This window comes from Tachypleus tridentatus, chromosome 13 (assembly GCF_004210375.1).
Source record: "Tachypleus tridentatus isolate NWPU-2018 chromosome 13, ASM421037v1, whole genome shotgun sequence".
Lineage (NCBI taxonomy): Eukaryota > Metazoa > Arthropoda > Merostomata > Xiphosura > Limulidae > Tachypleus > Tachypleus tridentatus.
Genome location: NC_134837.1, coordinates 126,075,529 through 126,101,895, shown reverse-complemented (window position 1 = coordinate 126,101,895; position 26,367 = coordinate 126,075,529). Strand labels below are relative to the sequence as shown.

The 26,367-nt window shown below is 30.6% G+C and overlaps 1 protein-coding gene across 11 annotated transcripts in view; it reads right to left on the bottom strand.

Annotated features, from left to right (window-relative positions):
* LOC143240544 (gamma-2-syntrophin-like) overlaps window positions 1-26,367 on the bottom strand; it is a 39,231-nt gene extending 12,864 nt beyond the window's left edge. For 4 of the 11 annotated variants that reach the window (XR_013021811.1, XM_076483148.1, XM_076483153.1 and 1 more), the window contains exons 1-13: window positions 26,054-26,353; window positions 24,460-24,598; window positions 23,253-23,414; window positions 19,209-19,265; window positions 17,669-17,735; window positions 16,063-16,106; window positions 15,862-15,936; window positions 13,806-13,932; window positions 9,900-9,976; window positions 8,565-8,695; window positions 7,067-7,196; window positions 3,361-3,399; window positions 1,179-1,295 (exon numbers count right to left, since the gene is read on the bottom strand). Coding sequence is in view for 10 of the 11 variants with exons in the window: in XM_076483148.1 (XP_076339263.1) it covers window positions 1,179-1,295; window positions 3,361-3,399; window positions 7,067-7,196; window positions 8,565-8,695; window positions 9,900-9,976; window positions 13,806-13,932; window positions 15,862-15,936; window positions 16,063-16,106; window positions 17,669-17,735; window positions 19,209-19,265; window positions 23,253-23,414; window positions 24,460-24,468 (1,035 nt within the window). In the remaining variant the exon portion in view is untranslated. Of the gene's footprint in view, window positions 1-1,178; window positions 1,296-3,360; window positions 3,400-7,066; window positions 7,197-8,564; window positions 8,696-9,899; window positions 9,977-13,805; window positions 13,933-15,861; window positions 15,937-16,062; window positions 16,107-17,668; window positions 17,736-19,208; window positions 19,266-23,252; window positions 23,415-24,459; window positions 24,599-25,742; window positions 25,846-26,053 lie in introns of those variants that run through there. The other 7 variants (XM_076483149.1, XM_076483152.1, XM_076483150.1 and 4 more) reach the window with 7 other exon arrangements.

Sequence of the window (26,367 nt, the reverse complement as noted above, 5' to 3'; positions counted from 1 at the left end):
ATAAAAGTAACCAGACATACAGTAACCTACACTTTGAACCAAACATTTCAATCTCAAGCTCATAAATCCACAATACCCTTTTTCAATCATCAATGGTTCAATTTTTGTATGTTTTTTTTCTGCAAATTTTAGTTTCTTCACAACATCTGCAGATCTAAGTACAAGGTTTTGAACTGCTACACAACCAAATATTCCATTCACATTGAGTCTTCTTGATGCTGTTGATCTCGACACTTTTCTGTCATTTGGTTCATGATTGTTTATCTCATGCTTGAGATCAGTAACAATCTTCCTTCTGTCCTGAAGGCTACATAAAGGAAGATACTTAACATCAGTATCACTGGGTTTAGGTGTTCCAACAACTCCATCTTTCCTATTTTTCAACTTATGTGTCTAAGTCTCACAGTCTAAGGTGTACTTGACAGCATTTGGGAAGCAGTTCTGGTCTGCAGCAATTTCTTGAAGAGTCCAACCAGCATACATAAAACTTTTTATGCAAACATCTGATTTACTGTCAATTCTCTACACCTTTTGGGACATTCATGACAAGAAAACTTAAAATATAGTGTTTAACATTGTTTGTTTGTTTTTTTAAATCAAGGTTTCTTTGTGGAGTGCTATTCAATTTATTTCTTCTAACATATACTGGTACCATATGCTGACTCTTTGCTATCTTCTTTCTATACAATTTAGACACTGCATGGGGTATCATGACAGTTATTTCAGCCCATAAATTTTATCAGTATGTTCATTCAAGCAGAACCCTTATGACCTATCCTTGGTACAAGCTAATAAAAGTTAAAATAAGTACAGGTTAATACATGTGTTCTGCTTTAATTTCTATGATTCATCAAATGTTTGCAAGCCAGAGAACAAGCTGTTTGTCACAAATGTTGTAATGTTTCAAGATGTAGATTCATTAGAAAACTGATGTCAAACATGCCAATAATATGCTTAGAGAAGCCTAAGACTTTACATAGAAGAAATAGAAATTTTTTTATTTTTATCAAGCATATTTGGGTGGTAAATAAAACAACATTAACTATTACATCTTTCAGCAAAATGGCAGAGCACAACTTGATAACTTCCATACTTTTCATTAAATACTTGTTCCTTAATTTATTCCAGAGAACATGATCTAATATCTATTATCAGAGAAATAATTAATCACTACTTACAGGTGGTACATCAAAGAAAAAAATATCAGGACCTTTGAAGGCCAGAAACCGAGCCTGCCATTTGTACCAAGGTTGTGCTGCAATGGTTCCCTCACTAACCCATCCCATGTGATGCACCTGTAGATTGAGGAAGATGCATTAATAACATATACACTCATACTGAGACGCCTAATAATATAAAGACACGTTTTTCTTAACATTATACAACAGATACTTTGAGAAGTACTCAAAGTTTTAGTTAAAGTGCACTTAAATGCAAATCTCTTTGGAAAAATCAAAATCATTAATATTTAAAAAGTTTAGACCTCCAGGATTTTTTTTAGCAATTTGTACTCAACAATCTAAAAAAAAAAATCTCTTTCCAAAATGCATTATGCTGTTGCCCCAAAAGTTTAAATTTCACAAGGAAATGAAATGTTCCACAGCATTTACTCAAGATGTTGATCTTTAATGTTAAAAAACAAAGACACACTGAAGCCCACTAACCATCATATCATAATTGGCACTTTTCACATAACCTACAAACAAATACAAAAACATTGAGATGATGTAGAACAAATTCTTGGATATCCTGTAAACTGAGGTACATCTTATGAGGTACGTCTTATGATATAAATAAAGATTGCACGGATGATTACTTAACAATTCACATTCAACTTCTCAGCACATTATTTCACCCAAATAATGTAAACATATTCAACACACTTTAGAGCTTTAGTCCACAGAGAACTACCTCCAGTACCACTTTATTTGGTAACTTGATTTGTTTAAGTTAAGTACAAAGCTACACTTGTCTGTGCTCTATCCACCACAGGTATCTAACATCATAAGTCCACAGACACACCATTATGCCACTGGGGGCACCTACATTGAAAACATTCTAATACAAAACAAATCCTCACTTGATTGTCAGTTATAAACACAACACGAGGCATGACTATTAAAAATATATTAAATCACAGAAATAAACGAGTTACGTTTAGTGTTATCTCATTAAGCCCTCCAAAATGCATAACAATTGCACAATATATGTGCAAACTAGAAGCCACTAAACAGTGGGCACACTTCATGATGACGAGAAACCTACTTGAAGTAAAAATATATCTCAGGATGTCTGACATGGATATCAACACTTTTACAAAAAAAAGCAGAGAACATTTTTAACCTGAAGATGACTTAAGAGGGTCAAAACGTTGTTTTCTACTTTATTAGTAAAAGTGTTAATATCCATATCAGTGGACACACCCATAATAACAATGTTTGTTATCTTAAGTATTATTATCCTTTTGATTGCGAAACTTTGTTTTCCTCTGAACATATCAATTACCAATGATTCGATAAATCCTGAAGCCAACTTATAAAAAAAACTCTTCAGTTATGAAAAAATCCATTCAGCCTAATTCTGTTGTAAAATTATAAAAATTCTCAATAAGAATGGCATAATATTGATGTTAATCGACAAGAGTAGCAATGAAATAATTTACTCTAACAATCACACTTTTTCCCAGAAGTTCTAAAATATTTTAAATTTAGACAACAGCTATATTCTAATAGCATAAGCCCTATAAATTAGGGCATCTACTATAAACAACATTAGATCAGTATGCAAAGCAGCTTTTACATAAACCTAAAACGTGTATATATTCTTAGTTGAAGAAAGATGTTAAATTAACCGATTATCAAATATTGTCATTCCTGCAAGAGAAGACAATGTGCAAGTTTAAGTATTCCTAAAATAATATATGTAATCTCAGCTATAAATAAATCACACAACTTCTATTATTAATTTATTTTTTAAAAGTCATCTTTTGGGAGTAAATGTTTTGAACATAAAATCAATTAAAAGATTTTCAAACGTTTCAAAACCTGAGGACAACATTTAAATTCAGTACTGAGAGTGATTTAGGTTTACCCACATTGTCTCAGTTCTCTATATGTAGTTGACAACAACTTGGACATGTGCTAGTTTAGTGTATCATTATCAGATATAATGATCTGCTTCTGCTCAGTCCAACCAAACTATTAATTTATCAACCTGTCATTGATGCTAATTCTAAGAATTTCACTGGAGTTTGATAACAGTAAGAATTTGTACACTGTAAACCATTTTACTTCTTTATGTGAGTCTTACGATATAATGACACTAAATAAACTAACAAGTTATTTTTTTAATTTTACAAACCTGATCATTTGGTGGAAGGGACTTGTTTAGCATTTTCATCTGAAAAAAGGAAAAGGAAGAGCTAAGTGTTATTAAATTGTAAAGCATATCTACATTATTATTTCTTATATGACAGACATATCTTCATTAACCTGAAGATGACCTAAGAAGGTTGAAACATTGTTCTCTGCTTTATTAGTAAGTGTTAATACACATACCAGCCATCCTGAGATACAGAGGTATCTAAAATTCACTCTGAATATTGTTATATACAAAAATGATTAAAATAAATAATAGAACTATTCCATTTTGCACTCAGAAAATAGATTTATGGATATTTTAGAGAACAGAATCATTGTCTACTTTAAGACTCTCATGGCTTATAAAAAAATTTAAAAAAACTTAAGATTTCTTTTGAGCTATGGTAGCTACACTGCTATAGGAAGCAGTTTTGGAGTGGTTAGGTTATTGTCACATCACCACTTCTAAAGAGGTCTGGAAACAAGCTCCCCCCTTCAAGTAAAAGTTTTTAAAAATGTAAATGCTATAATCTGCAACCTTGAGCCACTTTAATTACATATATTACACATATACAACATAATGTACTGAATTAAAAGAAAGTTTTAATGTATAAATTTTAGCTATATGTGCCATAAAAATGTATTCACTTCTTGGCCTCACTGGCTATACTGATTCCTACAGCCCTTATCCACATTTCACAAATTAATAAGATAAAAGATTCCCATGTGATTCTACACTAATTTGATGCTAATTATTCATAGCTACTTAAAGATACAAAACATTTTTCAATAAAAGTGTGGATATATTTGAAGCATGTGATTTTTATTCTTTACTGAAAATAGTAGTGAGAGTAGCAGATAAATGTTAGCACTCCTTACTGTGTCACTGAGGAAATTTATCTTATATTTCTTGGATCTATTGCATGATAATCAACAGTTCTCTTACTCCCCTTCCCTGCTTTAATTTACATAATATAATGTTTAGGGACAACAAGGGACCTTTTGGCCCATCTCGAATGTCCTGTCCTTTAAAATAACCTAAAACTATTTAATAAATAAATCTCAAATCCTGCCTTTATCAATCTTACACTTACCAAGCCAAAATGTATAGTTGTACACCAAAGTCCTACTATTCTCACTGTTAAATATGATAAAAACACAATGCATCAACCCTATCAATTCCCTTTACAATCTTAAATACCTCAATCATATCCCCCCAAACTCATTTTTTTCAATACAAAACAATTTTAAGAGATTTAAGCCTCTCCTCATATGACAGCTCCTCCATTCCAGGTATTCTAGCAACTCTTCCCTGAATCCTTTCAAATAATTCAATGTATTTCCTAAGGTAAGAAGCCAAAGACTGAACACAATATTCTAAATGTGACCTAACTAGTGACCTATACAATGAAATTCTAACCTCTTTAGACTTGTATATGATATTTCGCTTAGATACAACCTAAGATCTTGTTTGCCCAACCACCTAGCAAGAGCATACTGCTTGGATGACCCAGATCTCTTTCCTTCATAACACTGTTAAGGCCATTCCCATCCAAATTATACTTATAACTGAAATTATGATAACCTACATTCATTTATTACAATTAAAACTAATCTGCTATATATTTGATCAACTCACTAAATTATCTTAATCCTATTGGTCTTTAAACTTAAATATGTTGTTTTCTTTTAATTTTATCCTGTACACACTTTGCAGGCCAACTTGTACAAAGATAGGGTGGCTGCAGGTAAAAAACAAGAAAGATGCTAAGGTACTATCCTTTGTCTTGGTCAGAGCCAGTCCTACAGAACAGGGGATCTTAGTGCAAGAACTAATGGAAGATTTCCCTGTTACAATGTGCATGAATTATAAATGTGTGTGTGTGTGTGTGTGTGTGTGTGTGTGTGTGTGTGTGTGTGTCAGAGAGAGAGAGGCAGGGTAGGGGGTTGGGAAGCATGCATGTTTTTGTATCTCTCTCAGAATGGCTAGTGTGGGTATTAAACATTTTACTGATAATAGTGACCATTTTTCATCATTGCATTCCTCTAAAGAATATAAATAGTAACAACTAAGCCTACCTTTACAACTTTCTATACCTATTTCATATGCTAAACTTTTCTTTAAATCTTATTTTTTGCACTTATCCTGAACCCTCACACAATCATCCAATCCTACTTTAACACTTCCTTACAACTTAGTTAATAGCCCTTGTAAACAATCAAGCCCCTAACCTACTTAAATCTAAACCATCCATTCCAAAAAGTTTCTTTTTCCCACTGAATTGATGCCAAATGTCCAACAGGCTAACCTGCTCATCCCTACATATTAATTTCAATCTAGCATTTAGCTCTCATGAACTACTCAAAATTTCATATTCACAATATATTCTTGACAGTATCCCTGATGCAATTAATTTAAGGCTCTTTTCTTTAAATGTTTTTCTCCACCCCCTGTCCTTATCAATTATCTCCTCTGACCTACCTTTCTCTGTATCATTAGCCCCATAAGTGCACAATAAAAACCGCATCACTGCTAGCCCCCCCTTTATTATATCACTTGCTCCAACAGTTATATCATCCACCTATGCCTCTGAGTAGAATAATCTAATTATTTTTTCCCCTGCTTACCATACAAGACTATCCCACCTGTATGGATTATCAAGAAATCACCCATAATTTTATCCTAAAGTGTATCATTCATAATACAATTACATTTGAATGAAAACGTTTTCTTTCCCTCCAGGAGTTAATTATCTGCACAAGTCAAAGGCTCAAACCTGTTGTTCAACAAAACATTATGTAGATCTCTTTTGTAAATCCTTACATAGAAAACTTGGCAAGTCATACTGGAGTAATTTTAGAAATATTACTAAATGTACGAAAAAAGCTATGTGTGGTATTAACAAGACATATCTAAAAGGAATGGAAATAGAATTTAAATGTGAATTGCATATTAGGCAATGCGTGGGAAATATAGCTAAGACAGAGACCTCTGCAGTTCAGATATAGCTATCCTAGTTCTAAACAACTATAAAAAAAAAAAGGAAGAATAGCCATTCAGCAGGATGTACTATCACTTTGATTTCCCCATTGCTGTTAGTGCAAAATTATTTCTATGAAATTCCAGCTTAAACCTCATACAATCAGACATGCAGCCCAACAGTCACAGACAGACAATCGGTATATATCCAAAGAAAAGTGCACTTAAATATCCAAAAGCAAAACATTACATGCATTTAGAGCCTGTAATACAAAACTATATGAATCTTGCATTTTTTAATGCTTGATTATAATTAAACCTAAAATATATCTCTCTATACATTTTGCAAAATCAGTTTACCCATGATTACTAGTAATAAAAAAAACAAAAATATTTTAGATTTCACAAGTTTGAATGAATGTGTATGTTTTCTTATAACAAAGTTACATCAGGCTATCTGCTGAGTCCACCAAGAGGAATCAAACCCCTGATTTTAGTGTTGTAAATCTGTAGACTTACCACTGTACCAGCAGAGGAGACAAGTTTGAAGAGTGCTACTTAACAGCCACAAGAACAACATAAAAAGTAAAAATAAACACATTTGTTGAAGTTTTGATATCTAATTACCATAATTTCACCACAGAAACCTTTAATATGAGTTATGTCACATTTTAACTCTCTGCTCAGGTACTGAAAGATATTTTTCCTAATAAATACGGAATTATACCTGTTGAGCTGTAAGTTGAATTATATTATTTGACATGTGTTTAATCCATTCAGTCAACATGCCAGAATCATCACACTGGACTACTGCTGATGGTTTTCCTTCCTGTGCTCTTATTTCAAAAGCATTTGGTCTAAAGGAAATACATGAAAAAATTACCAAGTTACATTGTAGAAACAACCTGAAGACTAGCACAGAGAAACACAAACAGAAGTTCCAAATAAAGTATTCCATAGATGACAGAGCATTCCTCTACAAACTTCAAGTACTTTTACAAGTAACATCTTCTTACGTTTCATTATATTAAGTGCCCATATTAAGTTTTGCTTGCATTTTGTTATATCTTAAAAACAGAAAAGTGAATATAGCTTACAGTTTCTTCTGTTTTATCTTGTATATTTACAAAGTGAGAAAACTGATTAAAAATATTAAACAGTCAATTGCCAACATTTAATGATTTAATTATAAATTCAACATTAATTAGACACTGACGAAGTAGGAAACAAGTATGGTTATTTACTGTCTGCTGTTATAAGTATCATGTACAAGGGTTCCTATCTACACTTAAACCTTTTCACTAAACAAGCCTCTCCTAACACTTTCTTTGAAAAAAGTGTGTTGTTGCTGCAAGTTTGAAGTGTCTGTATAAACAAGTCCCACACAAAACTACCTCAGATACAAAACTACAGTCAATAAGTCATTGACCTACATGGGCTGATTATATGTTTTTCTGCACAAAGCTACACAAGGCTTATCTGTGCTAGCCTTTCCTAATTTAACAATGTAAGACTAGAGGGAAGGTAGCTGGTTATCACCACCCACCACCACCTTTTGGATTACTATTTTACCAAGGAATAGTGTAATTGGCCATCACATTATTATGCCCCCATGGCTGAAAGGGTGAACATGTTTGGTGTAATGGAGATTTGAACCCATGATCCTTGGAGTCCAGCACCCTAACCACCTGGCCATGAAAGACCACATAAGCTGATAAAAACAAATATAGATATAGACTGGACATCTATATGCTTTGTACTGGACACCCATTTTATTAAAAGACTCGTGTTTGTAAAGTGCTTTACTTAGTTCCATATGCAAAATATAATGACTGTGCAATGTATCAGTAATTGCCACTCTTTTATAAGTAAGCCTTACTCATACCACGCATTTTGAATGACAACGGATAAAAATAAAGATCTCTTAGACTTTCAAAGGGGCATGATAATGGAGCTCATCCAATAGACACAGTTATCAAGTAACAATGGAAAACAATGCAACATGGTTTGATATATTGTACTTTACTACTGGGAAAAAATCTAAAGTAAGCCCCCATAGACACTGTACCTTGCTTCTCTTATTCATTCCAACAGTTTAAGTTACATGGAGTGATGTAATAAAGTGTGGATTTTTATGAATTTTGATTGAAAATATCTTTAAACTAAATTTAATTTAGTATCATGCTTCTGTAGCATACATCTGCAACAGAAAATGTTACACATACCTTAGTTTGTCAGTGTCTAGCATGTATCTTGTCAAATATGCCATTAAAAGAGGAATAGTTGTGACATCAACCCATCTCCTATCTGATCGAAATATGAAGCTTTCCTCATTTGCTGTTGGTGTTTTGGCCGACTGTAAGAAAACTAATGAATTAATTTTAATTTCAATCAGGACATAAGCTGATAATGTTTCAGTTTACAAAGGTAATTTCAGTTCACCCACAGAAATTAAGTTTTTTTCACATTATAGCACATTAACTATTAATAGGTTTTAGTTTTGGATGTTGTCAAATGTTATAGAAGTATGTAATAAAGTATTTATTTTTCTGCATTCAAAAAGATATTTGAATTTCTCGCATTTAAGTATTACTGTAAAAATTACAGTTACAAGAATCATTTTTTCCAAACTGACAAAATAAAAAGCAATATGTTTCATGTTTTCTTAATAAATTTGAATCCATGTCATATTTTGTACTGGATATTACAAAAGGTATATATCAGAGCATTTAGAGGAATTTCTAATTTATCAATGTTTTCATTCCTTCCTTTTCTTAAAGATTCTATTTTGAGTTTTTAATGGCCCAAAGCCTCTAAGTTATCGAGGTCCTTTCATTTTGTTAATATATTAGGCCTTAAAGAGTCAAGTGTGTTAATTCACCAGCAAATCTGTTGTCATGAAATGTTAAGTTTTCTTACTTTTATTTAATTTCATGATCTATTTACTTATTTTTGCCACTTCATGGCCAATTCATTTTAGTTTTAAGTTTTAAAACTTATATATTCTACAGTAAATGACAGCAGTTATTATCAGACAGATAGCTGGAATGTGGTGCATATAAATATCAAGAGTTATTTTACATTTTAACTTTTCATGTGGGTTGTTTCTTTATTTTAATTAAAATAGTGTTAATACTAATACCAGCCATCTTGAGAATACATTTTTACTTCTACTAGGTTCCTTGTCATCACAAGTAGGTTGTTTCAGTTTTATCATAAAAAAGTTCCTTTCCATTTGTGAAACACAGTTTACATTTTTTTTTCATATTAAAACAAAGATGCACTTTATCTTCGATTTATAGTGATAAATCAATAATGTAAAAGGCATGTTATTGTTAAAAAATGATTCAACTTACTTTAAGTTCTCACAAAAAATTATGTTTAACAGATTCTTTCAGAATTACTAAAATGCTAGATTAAAGCATAATATTTTGCCTTAAGAGATTCAGAGAGGACAGATACAAAAAGAAGCCTTAAAAAAGAATCATATTTCATATTCTACATGATAAATGTGTGTAGGTTTTTATCTTATTATTTATTATGAATTAATTCATAGTTACCTTCCATGCACGATGACCATCACCTACTTTGTATGTGGGGGCTTCCTCTGCCACACAGCGCTCTTTCCGTCTCTGTACTAAAAAAACAACAGTAGTTTATCATTAGTAGCCCATCAGTGCAATTTTATTGATTTGAAACTACTAAAGTGCTTCTTAAAACTGAATTCACTGGATGAAAAGTCTCACTACCTTGAAGTGAATATGGATTCACTGGATGAGCATTCCCAACACCTTGTCCTGAAGCCTTGGATTCATAGGGTGAGAAGTCCCACCACCTTCTATTGAATCTCTAGGTTCACAGGGTGGGAAGTACCACCACCTTGAGGTGAAACTCTCAATTCACCAAGTGAGAAATTCCACAACTACCTTGTAGTGAATCTCTGGATACACAGTGCGAGAAGTTACACCACCTTATAATGAATCTCTGGGTTTATTTGGTGACTAGTCTTAACATCTTGAGGCGAAATTATAGAGAAAAGAGCTATCTAACACTAAGTATTATCAAACACTTAATTATCAAGCCAATGAAGCAATATTTTTTCTTCTAAACTTGTACTGAATATCTCTCAGCTGGTAAAAATTATGGGACTTTTGTGATTTCAATATACTGTATTAAGTTCCAGAAATTAACAAATGTGCATAAAGAAATAATGAAGAAACTGTATGAAACATGAGGGCTTCCCCACTGAAGAATACAAATATATCTATACCTGAATTCAGTATTTGTGAATGTTTCTATAGTATTTTATTAAAATCGTAGCATACACACACCATCATTTAAATGTGTAAAGAGATGTTTAATGAACAAATAAATACTTATTCCAGTCCTCTTCAATAGTTTGTTTTGAATCAGTGGAATGAAATGAACTTATGACAAGCAAAGAGACATTGTAACCAAATTTAGCAGTGATAAACTTTACACTTAATTAAAATATGGAAGTTACAAAACAGTATTTCAGTAAATGAAAACTGCAGATTTAATTCTAACAGGTATTGTACCCTATGTAAAAAAAAAAAAAAAGTTTCTTGATCTTTAAGATATAATGCTGATGTTTTAACAGGTCCTTTCTGGATTATTTAGTAAAAATAATACCAAGCCTAAGAATAGTTTATTTCTTCAATAACATTTGCTGTAGACAAGTTCACTGGGAGGCTTAACTTTGCAAACAAACATTTCAACAGAAACTCAGAAACTAATGTATACCTAAGTTACTCATAAATTTAAATCACCAAATTTTCTAGCTAATCAGCTGATAACACAAACACTAACTCAATGAATCATAAAAATAAATACAATAACTGAAATTTAACTCACTCACTGACACTGAACTTAATCACTCAGCAATTACTCATTGACTAAATAATTCACTGCTTTTGGTATATATATATATATATATTTTATATATATTGTACCTTTATTTTATCATACAACACAAACTTCTAGATTTCAAAGCCTTAACTTTCATGAAATTTATAGATCTTTTATCACTGTGACTGCTCCCCCTCTAGGACTCAAAACATCAAAATGAAAATATTAAATATATAGCTTACAACACTATCCTACCTAAACCAAATTTACTTTTGAATTAACAAAATGCCTCAATAATAAAAGCTTTTCTACATTTTTCTTTTTATAAAAATAAACAGTTTATTTGTATATTAGTTATTAAAAACCCAGAAAAGCATTTTAATTGGTATAGGTTTATAAATGCTTACAGAAAAAAAGGAATAATGAATCAAAAGCATTCAAAATGCTGGTAATCAGCATAAATCTCTTCCTATAGGAAACGAGTATGAGAGAGAAGTCGGAGACTTTGACTTTATATGTATGCAAAATACACTTTTGCACACACACAAAAATAGTAAAATCAGTACCAGAACTTGAACAGAGACTTTTTTTTTTTTAAAATAAGATAGACAATTAAAACATTTTTTTTTAAATAATGCTTTTATGTCATTTAATATTTTTTTCTGTAAGGTTGATCTCAGCTGAAAAAACTATGCATAAATCCTACTAAAATATTCTCTCTCTTTATTTACACTTCAATAAGACTCATTTAACAGTGACTAGATTTTTTGTTTAACTTACTTTGCAAACAGCAGATACTTATTGGTCAAAAGTGTAAGAGTAAATAACAGCTAATTTCCACATAATGAAAAATATAATCTAAAATCGTATGAGGAGTTTTCATAAAATGTACAGCAATATTTGATACTGAGAGAAACCAGATGTCACTTCTGAGATCAGAGTATTTTTCTTTCCGTAAACTTCATTATACAGGTGAAATGCAAGATAATAAAGCTGCAGCTACAAAATGAAAGCAGAAGGGTTGCCAGGTTAGAATTATATAGACTTGGAAAAGAGCTCTGTGTTTAGATGATACAGGGGCTGCCAGTATTCCATCACATGAGAACATCTGTTTTGATTCCTGATTTATAATTCATTGCATGCAACATCATTAGTAGCAGATGAATGTACATACTATGAATGAAATAATTCTTTATCTACATTCAGGGTTTGCAATAGTACCAGTGGTACCAGATTACTGGCACCAGTACCAACTGGGTACCACTGATACTGGTACATCTCTAATCACGACTTTAATCACATGACTTGAGCAGTTAGAAATTCAAATATTTTTCTGTGTCGTTTGATGGGAAATTATTTGCACAACAAACTGAACTGTCAATTATCTGCAAGCCCACTTATTCAGTTGAAACCTAGGTTCTTTATTATTCAAGTTTACTAGGAGTTGGCCTCAAAAAAATCTATTAGAAAATTGTAAATAAGTGAATATCAGAAGTAGGTGTGAAAAGTTTTTTCTGCATTTTCATTAATTACTATTCAGTTCCTTAAGAATGTAGAATATAAAAATACAGGCATAGAAAATCGATGATGAAATTATAGAGAACATTTCACATTTCATACTTTTCTAGGAGGTGGATAAAAAAATTAAGATGAGGAGAAGGTGCAAAAATAAATAACCAAATCTCACATTAGTGGAATTTAAGGTTGTTTTAATATATTTCCTTATACAAAGATAATAAATCAAACTTTAATATTATACAATTAAGAACTGAAATCTTGTATAATATTAAAGTTTGATTTATTATCTTTGGTTTATGCCAAGTTTATTTGTATACCAGGACAGATAATTAGTTTAACTAAAGTTTAAATATAATTCAATTAAAACATCTTGAAATGCACAGTTTGACCTGCCAGCATGTTAAGTGTTAATCACATATGTACCTACTTAACATACAATCAGTCGCATACGCGCACACATTCACGTACCCTTCCAATGCACAGTAGCTATCAGTTTCATATACTTCAGGCTGTTGCAAATTTTTACAATGAGGTTTGCTTATTATTGACTGAAGTATGAACTCAAAACTACCACATCAAATATTAATATATCTGTGAAAAGCAAAGCTGGAATACCAGTGGATCAAAACTCAGAAGATGAAATGTGTCATAGCAGAAGTTATTATCAGGATATGATACACTATAAACCAGTAGACCAGTACTGACTGCAAACATGTCTGCATTTTACTTAAACCAAGCAAGTAAAAATGAAATTCTATTTCGTTTTAAATAATTCAGCAAGATATTCTTACATGTAACATATGATATACACTCTCTCTCTTTAAGATAACAAAATAAAAATTTACTTTTACAATATTCAGTAGTTTCTTACAACAATTTAGAAAAAAAAACAGAAGTAAGAATAGCATTCATCTAGCAATGAATTAGCATATACAAACAAAATTTTCACACCTCATACTATTTTATTTTACTGAACACAGAAAATATATAGAAAACAAGGAAACCAGATATTATAATTTCACTAAGTATATTGCAACTAATATATTTAAGCCAACAACTGAACAGCCAGCAATACTCACAGCTTCGGGATAAAAAAGGACTAGCTGCTCTATGATGTCGAACAACAAGACATACTGAATCTCCTGCTGATCTAAGGATATTCACTGCATCATCGTGGTTGGCATGTTTGAGGTCAATTCCATTAACCTTCATGGAAAAGAAAGTCAGTCTTAAAGATGAATTAGGTTTTAAAACAAAAATGCAAAATTTTACAATAAAAAGCTACACTTTTTAAAAAACTAATTTCTATAAGGATATTTGTACATAATTCTAATTCAAAAGCTAAAGTATTAAAAATTCTTGAAACTTTTATATACAGTAACATAAATGTGTGTGTAAACACACCTGAAACACATGGGAGTCACAAACAGTGTGCAATGGCAACTGGATAGTGGATTTTTTTAATCATACAAAACTGGAACAAATCACAGAAATGGAAAAAGCAAATGAAACTTTTGGCTGATTCTGAGATTCACCCTATAAAAGCCAGGGAAGTCAAAGGGTTATTATTTGCTTTCTGGTGCATTCCAGACTGTTTGGAAATGCTACATTCTTTACTCTTAATAATGAGAAACCCACTTGAAATAAAAAATGTACCTCAGAATATCTGGTATGGGTATTAACACTTTTATTGATAAGCAAAGAACAATGTTTCTACCTACCTAGGTCAACTTCAGGTAAAGTTGTTTTTGTTTTTTTTGTTGTTGTTGTTAAATGACCTAGGAAGGTCAATACATTGCTCTCTGCACCAAAGACTCACAAAATATAGAGGCAAAATGCTATGAAGATTCCACATTGTTATTAATAATGAAGGTGGTCATATCAAATATTTAGCATTACAAAGACATTATTTGCATACTAATTTTATAATAGTTTCCTGTAGTTAGCTTGTAATAATTTACAAGTTAATTTTGAAAGCAAATCAATCAGTATTTTGTTTCATAAAACTCTTAATAGTTATTGGTTTGTTGTACTAAATTTATGTATTAGTTGATCCACATTTACAGCAAGGCCAATGGCAAGATACTGTTATCTATGAGCTATGCCATCAATAATATACCCTAAGATACCTATCATCACTTCTAGAGAATTTTATTTCTCATCTTTGACCAGTTCTATCATAAACATTGCCAACTTTATGTAACCTCTTTAAAGTCTTGCCTATAATTCCTAATGAAATATGAGTCTTACTCAATTTTTTGCACATGGTACCCTTAACCAACGAAAATGTTTGTTTCCTTTGTAATGACATGACTGAATTTACACTACAACAAATAGCCTGTACTTCATAGGATTTATATTTGTATGGCAGGGCCTGGCAAGGATATGTGGTTGCGGTAATCAATTCATAAGTTATGGATTATAGGGCCAAATTTCATCAACATACTTTCACCCATATCAGCCATAGGCCCATTACTATATGATGGTCAGTCCCATTATTCACTTAGCCAACAGGTGATTTTGACTGGCTGCCTTGTCTTTAGACTATTACTTCAAAATTGTCTTTGCACGAAAATTCAACAAGAAATTGGTTTAGTAGTTATCTGAGTGGTTAAAGGAGAACCAGTCAGAATGGAATTTATCAACACACGACTATACTCTGCTCATTTCCACATGATAAAGGGAGTGGCATATCCATAATTTTAGATAAAATGTTTTCTTAACATTTCCATAATTATTCAGATTCCTGTACTAATAAATTAATATTCAATTTTTATCTCTTATTTTCAGAGAGAAGAGGAATAACATTAAGTTCACATTACAATTTTGAAATCCTTTGGGTAAAGTTATGTTGTGGTATATGTTGAACAGTCATCAGAACAACACTCCTACCTATGCAACAGAAAACTTACTTTTAAACATTTATCTCCCATAAAAACTATTCTAAAATTATCACAGCTTTCTGTTGCATGATTTTCATTAGCAGTGTTTCAAATTGTCTATTACTTAAATAACTTAGAATGAAAATATGTTCTACATGAATGTTTAACCCATAGGGTGAGAAACAGCAAATAAATGAATGATATTTCACAAACTTAAGCAAAAAAAAAATATTAAAAGGTGATTAAAACACACCATGGACTTTTTCTCTCTACTGTAGGTTTTCACTACCTGCATTAGACAGCTGTATGTAACAATGTAAAAAGATTCCTGAAACATGGAAACAAAATGTTTACATAATTAATAATACTATAAAACAAAACTTTAACTAGCCTTAAAATACATAGACATTTAAAAATAAACAAATACTGGCACACAAGTCAAATTGATTCTTACCATAATGATGGCATCACCCACAAACAACTGGCGAGTCTGGTCAGCTGTATAAAAAAAGAATTTAAGTTTACTTTTACCAAGTATATAATTTAGAGTTGTTTGTCAAAAAACAATTATAGATACTAATAGTCTATAATATGATGGTAAATATTTTTATAAAAACCTATGATTTTGAGCTATCTAACTTAACAAATAATGTCTGGAAACCTGAAGATTATCTAGCAATATCATTAAATCCAATTGTAGTTCAACCTACACACGATCAACTTTCTGTATAATTATATCCAACAAATCAGTACAACCAGTCAGTATAATTACATAAAAATTAATTGTACTATAGTTCATGTTTCCCAGTAGCTCAGTGCTAAACATTAGATATTGATACCCATGATGGTCAAAACACAGATTCCATTATATAGCTCTGTGTAAGAAAACCGACTGCAGTTCATTTTCATGTCTGCAAAATTCTTTTTATGAATTCTAACAACCTAAAAACACAGAATACATACTTGACTGTCAAATAAATATCACTTTGTTTTCAATAATACAAGTCTTGATATTTACAGAAATTGTAACTTGTCTGCATGACATTACCTTCTGTGAAACACTTTGAAGCTTGCAATAAAAAAGTATTTGATAATTCACGTTTGGGATATTTATGTGAATTTTTACATCATACATTCTTGACATAACACTAATGCATTAAGGGTTAAGAAGTAATTTATACTTACATAAATACATATATAAAAACTGTTGATATTTTATATCTTTTTGTAAGATTTGTGCAACTAACATGTGATGAGGATGATAAATAAAAGCAAATATTATTTTGCAGAAATAAAATTATGGGATGTAAAACTGGTTCAGATAAATATAGCTGATCTGGAAAGATTACCTCCATGTAGTTAGGCTTAGCTATCCCATGTTATACTTGAACAACTGCACAAGAGAAGGTGAGGAAAACGAATTGCACAGAAATTTTGGGATTGGTTATCTAGTTTGTTTAAAGGTCATTTTAAATCAGATCTTTTAAATTTTATTGAGAATATTTTTACAATATTCTTTTGAGAAAACATAGAGGCTGGGAGTAGCCTATAGTAGAATTATTAGGGGGATATTTTTTATTTCAAAAACTCTTACAACTTTTTAAGAGTAAAGATTGGGATGAACTTTCAATATAAAATATTTTTGGGTGGTTTTATTTTGTTCCTATTTTTGATATTAGTAGAGCTTTTAAGAATTACTGCCTCAGCACAACTGGCTGTAAACAGTGAAAGGCAGTGCAGTAGGAGTTGAGATATAACAAGTACAAGCACTCAACTTTGTACCCTTAAATCAATTTTCTATAACTGCTAACTTGTTTTTTATCTGCATTTGGATTTCATCTGGCAGATGGGATGTACCTAATGCTTTTGAGAGCTATCATCACAGACAATTTCCTTCATGACTTTAAGGTTATGGCTTGAAATTACAAAATAATTTTAAGGCTTATCTTATATTAAGTTAATCATTGTGTTATAATGCTTATTTTTAAAATCACCTGTTAACAACTGATGTAAATAATATAACAATAGTTTTGAAGCTATTTCCTTCATTATATACATACACACAATACCTGCTTGATCTTTGAAAATCCGAGAGATCAAAACTGGAATTTTGTGTTCTGCCCCACCCTATCCAAACAGAAAAATATTTAAGGTCATTCATATATGGTTAATACATTTTATAAATTTATATACATTTTTTTTTTACCCCCCAAGAGAGTAGTAAGAATTAGATGCATTGAAAAGTCAACTGTGCCAAACAAAATTTGATATGCTGAAAGAAAGAAAACTAAAGAATAAGTTTCATTTTAAAACAACATGTACACTGTGTTAACATGAATAGATATAGTTTCTTCATATGCTTCACAAATTATACGAGCTTTGTATGCTCAGTCTCTATAAACCATGCAGTGGAAATCTCTAACTGTTTATACTTCATTTTTAAAACGCTTTCTAAAATGTACTTTTAAAGCTGCGTGTACAATTAAAATAAAAATGGCAATGAAATTACAAGCCTAAAGATACGACACACAGAACTGATGCTAGAATACTAAGCCTGTCACCACTTATACATTTGCAGCTATACAATTAAAAGTGAAAAAGTTTTAAGCCTCAAAGTGATGAAAAGATCTAGAGTTTAATTAGTAGATTACTTCATAACATAGACCATAAAATTGCCATAAATAAATAAATGCTGGTATGAGTTAAAAATTCTAGAATTATTTAGTTACCTGACTAGACTGAATCTCTAATGGAGAAATAATATTAAATAAATAATGTTAACTCTTATTCCAAATTTACAAAGTATATCTTCACAGTGTGTCTAAGACTTTTAGTAAATAGTACAAGTCTATTGTGCAGTAAAAATGAGTTAAACTGAAAATATCTTAGAAAATTATACATTCAAAGAACAGAAACATTATTTGTATTTTGTAATTTTTTTTTCCAAAGTTACTTGAGGAACAGCTGAACTAGCTGTTCAAAATGTAGCACTGATAGACTAAACTAAAAGTAGCTAGTCAACATCACCTACCACTAACTCTTGGACAACTCTCTTACCAACAAATAGCAGGTGAGACCTTCACATTATAATGCCTCCACATGGGGGAGCTTGCTCCCAAATGGAAAATGAGAAATGTAATTCTTTCTTTATTCATTCACTGTAAGCATATGAATTTAATTCAAACTTCACACTACTTTGTCTCCTGTCCCATGCCTTTCCTTTTTTTATGCAGTTTTTCTGTTTTACTAGTAAGTAGCAAATTAATAATGTGATGCCTAATTAAATGAGGTTAACACAATTCATCCAGGAATTGTGATGATTGTGAAAAAAAATTTTATTGGACCCTGGTATTAAATTAGCTATATTAATTACTGAGTTAATTTTTAGCAAGTCCTGTGCGAGTTTGGTAACATGTTAATTATTATTACAAGTTAAATATTTCCTAGATTCTTACAGTTACCAAATACATGCACAGTAAAGGCCATACTGATGCCGAGTTATCAAAAATTGTGTAACCAAAATAAAATATAAACTTCTGGTCACATAATCAAGTGTTACACGTTTTTCAAATACGGTTCCATTTTCTTTATACAGCATACCTTGATGCTAAGCCCCAAGCCTCCAACCTTCTGTCGATGTATTGTTATAACCCTCTCCTGTTAAAAGAAAAATATATTAAATTAGAAATTTTGAAAGAAAAACTTGCATTTACTAAATGCCTGGAATGTAAAGTGTTATAGGTCTTGATAACAAGACTGGCTAAATTTAAGTTTCACCAGTATTTAGACACTGACATAATCAATAATAAAAAAAGGAAAAGAAAGATAGAAGATTAAGAGGAGAGTATATCGAAAACAAACAAAATTAGAAAAAACAAAGTCACTAATATTATAAAAATATGGCTCCTTCTGTACACAAATAAACTCAAAAACATATCCCAATACTACACAGTAAAATAAAGCAACTATCCCCACCTATCCTACTCTTAAACATCAGAAAAAAGCATACACAAATAAGCAGAAAGCATGTCTTTAAAAAACAACTCAACAAAACATTAAAAAAAAGACAAATATGAACAACCACTTCATGAAGATAGTAAATAAATACATTACCCACGATATATAAACACATCACACACTTCACTAAAGACACTCAACATAATAGCATAACAGAAGCAGAACATGACCATACAAGAAAACAAGTTATCAGACCATTACACAAGTACAAGAAAATATAAAACATTTGAAAAACAAACCACCAGGACAAGAGAAAGTCTAAACTTATTATTTAAGAACGGCCCTTTGAGATTATTAGAACACCTTATATCTTAATACAAGTTGTATCTAAAAAACCGGGATACATAACACCTGCTTGGTAACAGGCTAATGTTATGTTCCAAAAGGAATGAAAATCATCAAATAACCCCAAAAACTACATACCCATAAGACTAACGTGCAATATAGTAAAACTACTTGAAAAAATTATTTTAAAAAAAATTTCTTAATTATCTTCAAATTAAATTAATATTCCTTGAAATATAAAATGGCTTCCAAAAGATGAGAAAAATAACAGATCATCTTGTAAAAGTTACAACAGAAGTAATACGACTTCAATAAAAAATAAAAATAAAAAAAAAATTCATGGTGACATGCTTCCTACATGTTGAAAAAAACATTTGATAAAATATGGTATGATGTATTCAGATACAAACTATTCAAACTGAGAGTCTCCATATAAATTATTCACCGATTTTCTAATTTTCTGGATTATAAGAGCATCAGTAAATTCTGAGTACTCCGGGTGTCCCTTAAAGAGGAATACTTAGCCCTACCCTGTTTATCAGCAACATGTCTCTCAAAGACCCAACCACACCTTTTGCTCATAGTTTGCAGATGATGTAATATGGAAGGATACCCCAAGCCCAACAAGAGTAGCATCCAATATACAACCACTACTAATGAAATAGAACTGTACTGTAAAAAGTGGAAAAGTAAAATCAACATGCACAAAACAGATGTCATGTTATTTACAGAATCGTACAAAACAAATAAATCAATACCACAGTTATGTCTAGATAAAATCAAGAATTCTGTGTTGAAAGGCTTTTAAGATGCTACTGCATGCCAATAATAAATCTTAGTTTTGAAACATGATAGAACTTAATGGTCATAAATGATTGGACAGAAATGTTTTTATCTATCTACAAAATTGATATAAATAAAATGAGGTAAGCAAAAGCATATTATTTCTGAGAAAGTTATTAGAAGTTCTGATGGAAACCAAGGATTCTAATATGATAAACATTTAGTGTTATATATATTTTTAAACTACAGGAATATTTCTTCTCAAAGGAAATATCAGATAAGGATATTTAGAGTTAGTGAGTACATTAAGCTAGGAGTTCTACAATGAAAGACTATTCAAATGACAGAAAAACTTTGTGTGTGTTAGTAAGTTTATTATTATTCAAACAACTTAAGATGTAATAAAAAAGGAATAGTTATTAGAAACTGGACTTAAAACTGTTCCAACTCTATCAGCATATACTTAGCAATGGGATACCAGTTCAAAATGTGATTCTACCAGTCAATGATTTTGGTATTCACCAGTATTTAATATCATTTTCATGACTACCTAACTGCTTCAATGAACAAAAATTAAACTGATGAAAGTAAAACAAGTTAAAACTCATTGGAAATATAAAATGAGACTTCCTAACCACTATTATTAAAAGAAATCCAGTTTTGTTTCTTTCATATTTTATAACAGTTACTTTCAATACACAAGGTGGTATTAAAGGCCATAACTTAATTCTCTCAGTAGTACTGTCCAGATTTACTTTAGGGATGAAGTTAAGTATGTCACTAGGGCTAAATGTTAGACTTAGGTTAGTATGTAAGGATGAGAAGATTAACTGGTTGGGCTTGTGGGATCAACAGAAAATAGGAGATTTTTAGAATGGATAGTTTACATTTAAATAGGGTAGGGGCTGGCTTGTTTGCTAAAGCTATTAACTCAGTTGCAAGGGTCATTTTAAACTTGGACTAGACAGTGGTAAGGACATGATAAACTAAATGCAAAGAGTATAAAAAGGCAGTGAAAAGTTTAGCAGAGGAAATGAGTATAGAAGTAGTTATAAAGGTAGGCTTAATTATCACCATTGTAATGCTAGAAGTATGAAAAGTAAAATAGCTATCTTTAGAGCACTGGTAGGTAATTTGATGTAGTGGGAATAATTGAAACTTGGTTAAAAAATATATGATTTTGATAAAAGTTTCTTTGAAATACAGGGTTACAAGTTGTTTAGAGTATTAAATTGGGAGAAGTAACTTTATATATGAAATGAGAGTTGAAACTTAGGATATTAAAGATAATAGCATGAAGATTGGAATCATTTGGGTTTCTATTAGTAGATATAAAAGAAAAAAGGCTTTTAAGGGGGTATTTGTTACAGACAATCAAATAATGCTGATAAATTAGTGATTACAATTTTATATGTTAATAACATTGTAAATATGAGTAATTTTAATTTCAGGCATATAGATTTGGAAATGCTAGTTAAACCATAAGGGAGAAAGAATTTTGGAATCTATTCAGAATGGCTCTCTTCACCAATTAGTAAAATGTTGTTACTGGAACAACAGACACAAACATTGGAGTTTTATTGTCAAAATTATTCTACTAAATACATTTACATAATAAAAAACAGAGAAACTAATACAAAAAATGCATTTTTAAATGTTTTTTAAAACAGTTGAGCAATAAAATATACAATCTAAAAGTTACACAAATATCGCACAAATCAATAAATATATCAAGTACAAACTAGATATTATGTAGAAAGTGCATAAAAAACTACATACTATAAAGTTAAGCATTTTAAGGGTGAGAAGAAAATGAATGGGAGATAAAACATCTCCCTACCAGTCATGAAATGGTTAAGAAGTGTTTTTAAAAAATTTTAATTTATAGTTTTTCTTTATTCACAAAACTTAGTTAGATGACAGGTTTAGGTTTGCCATATTAATACCATTTTATCATATAAAGCTTAAGACTGTTTTAGCACCCACAATTAAAAATATATATTTTTATAGGTTTAATAATTATACTTAACATTAATTAATAATTGATATTAAATGTGTATTAACTGAACATAAAAACATGCTATTAATTTATTACAATTTTAATTATCTTAAGACAAGCTCAGATTCTTTGTACTTGAAAAAAAAAGTCAAATCTAAATAGAAATATTGTTTTTAAAAAGTGATAAAATTATGTTATAAAAGTTATGGAATTTTTATTTGATTTAATATTTTAACAGTCCATTTAATATTTCATCTTCAAATAAGTCACCCTACATTTTAATTGTTAAAAATTCTTTTACAACGACAAAAAAAAAACTTGAAGTAAAAATGTATTTTAAATACCTCTAGTATGGGTATTAAAACTTTAATTAAAATAAAGTAGGGAACAATGTTTCCACCTTCTTAGGTCATCTTCTGGTTTTTGCAATGTCCAAACCACAATTTGCAACAAAGCTAGGAAAGGAAATAAAATTATAAATGAAAATTTAAGGAGCCATATTAACTGTTATACTGAAATTAAAAAATTATAATTGTAAATAACAATAAGAAAATTCCTACTCTAGAATCCTTTGGTGGTTCGGCTTTTTGACTATTGAAATTTGCTGAATCAATAATTTCATCCTTCTGTAGAACCAGTGTATTTCCTGACAGTTTTAGTCTCATTGGATGTGGTCGACTTTTACCATCACTCACCATAGCCATTCCAACTTTTTTCTGGTTCTAAAGACAAGCAAAAATTATAGCCGAGATATCCACTGTAAATTCAATCTCTTTCTGACGCTTAGTGTTAAATATTATAAATTGTTCTCCATCTTTCATCAGCAAAGTCAGCCTCAAATGCTAGGATGAATTAAGACAGATAAGGGTGAACATGATACACTAGTAGTCATGTATTTACATGTTAACATTCTGTAGACATCTGCTAGAACTTGACACATACTATATAAGACATAAGTTTGCACACAATTCAGTAATTTCTAGTAATTTACAATATGAAAAGTAAATAATCATCCATTACGTATTTTACTTTTAAGATACACAAAAATTTATAACATTAAATTTCATAATTGTTTTCAAATGAAACCTAAGACTCAAGTAATTTTGAATAGTTCACTGTTCTTCTACTGGAGAATAAAAGAATGGCAAACTATATTAATGCACTCAAGTTTTGGGTCTCATTTGAAAACCATTACAATTTTTGCATAAGATCCCCTTATTGATAAATTAAATTTCTTAGACACTAATAACTACATTAGTCAAATAAGGTATATGAAGCTTTAAATATGACATTTCTGCTTGGCAACTGACATTGGAGCTTGGCAATATCATTAAGCAACCTAGTCTAATGTCATCAGGTGTTCTTGGGTTAAGAGGCTGATAATCTTATGACAGAAAGGGCACACAACTAATGATCTTGGTCAGAATGGTCAAACTCTAGTTTGCCTTCAGAAATTTACAACTTTTGAGCTTTAAAATATTTCATATTTTATTTAACATTTAATAATTTATCAACACAAGTACAAATTACAACCATAAAACTTATCAATACACATAAATTCTATACAAATTTTTATGGATGATTTTATTCAATAACTGATAATTGAAATATTATTAAACTTTATAGTAACAGCTCTATAAAACCTTTACAAAATATAAAATGTTTTTATGTAACATAAGAAATAAATTAACAAGTTGCTTTCATCATGACAACTATAACACCGAGATGTTTTATCAAATTTCAGAGAATGCTATAAATAATACATACAGAACACATCTTGAGTATTGGTGTTTAAGCCTGGAGGTAAGAAGTCTATTACGAACCCCCTCACCACCAACAGAGGTGTCAATGTACATGAAACGTTTTGTCTTTCTCAACCAGAATCCTATCGTTTTCACTTTTCATACTAAAAGAAAATATGGTAAATATCATTTATCTGAAAGTTCAAATCTTTAGTAATAGATTAATATAAAATTAATTCAAAGGCACACTAATATAATGTAATGTTTTAGTCCTGTAGTAATTTCTTCCTGACAATATTCCTGTTGACAAGGACCAGGTTACTTGACCTGATCTAGATAAGAGTACAAGACTAGCTTTTTAGTTTCCCAGTTCTTCTGAGTAGGTTAATTTCAAGTAAAATATTTAAATAATATAAATAACCAACTGGTGTTAAAATATACAAATAACTTAACACTAAGAAATAGTAGTTCTAATTCTGAAATGTAGCAATATAAGTTTGTTGAGAAATTACACTTCAACTTTATTCAGTTCATACTTTACTAAGTGTTGGCAAGCAATTTTCTAATTTGAATAGTGTCTCAACCACCACTAATACCATTCGTTTTATCCCAGCCAGCCCAAAGAGATCCGATTTTAAGTGATAAGTCCCCTCAGCAGTGGATCTAGCAGAAATGGCACTGTTGGTGGTGTAATATCTTTTTTTTTATATTATTTATGTCCCTTGGTAGGACAGCAGTAAGTCATCAATTTTACAACACTAAAATCAGGGGTTCAATTCCCCTTGGTGGAAACAACAGACAGCCCAATGTGGTTTTACTATAAGAAAACACACATACAGGCTTCTTTACTTTCACTCAAAAATTCTTATAAATATAACAGCAGGATGTACTATGAGATAAGCAATAAGTACAAAACTACCTAACCTGATTATTGTAATTTAAAAAGTTAAAACTACCCAAAAAAATTAAATAAGCCTTAAAACAACTTAAATTTCAAGAAACACTTTCAGCTGAAAAGTTATTTTCAGTAGCTAAATATCTATAAACACTAATTATTATATCTTCCTTTCATTATATATCGTCTTTAAAAACAACAGATTCATTTTATTTTTATTTCTTTAAAAGCCTCTACAGCTGCTAGAACCTCATTCATTCACTACTGTTACAGTATGCTCATATTTAAACATTAAACAAATGTTTTTCCTACAAATTTTTCAACCAACTACGTTAGATACATGTATTAATGCTTTCTTTTTAAATTTAAAACGTATGAAAATACAGAAATTCTGTATCTTAATAGCTTTATACCTTATTTTGAGAAACTATCACCAACAGCTACACGAATTGAAATTATGTATGTAAAAATACAAATCTATTAAAATACTGACGTGTGCTAAACAGCACGTGATAAACACTGTTGATATGACCCCGAACATCAAACAAAATACGCTTAATAATAATATGCTAGTTAGAAAAATATAGTTACAGTATTAATGAATTGAATGTGTTACTTTTATTTGACAGAATTATTTCTATACATCTAACAAAAGTTGGGAATAAAAATTAATTTTTGTACCACATACATTATTTTTTTTATGTTTTCATATTCAAGTACGTACCCATTTACTGTAATCAGACGTAATAAAGATATAAATTTTGCACAAGGTCAAATCTGAGATTTATCTACGTCCTTTGTTAACGTCACTGATGACGTTTGTCTAGAAATGGATGGACAGAACAGAAGAGAAAATGCCAATTAACTTCTGTTTTATCAGCACTTTCCTAACGTAAAATATTAGAAATATGCGATATTTCAAATAATCATATGGAACTTTTGTAATAGTAATATAACATATAAGGCATTACAGATAAACGTAAATCAGTTGCCTACCTGATGTAAACAACATCATAACGTTACTGCGATAGCCCTGAC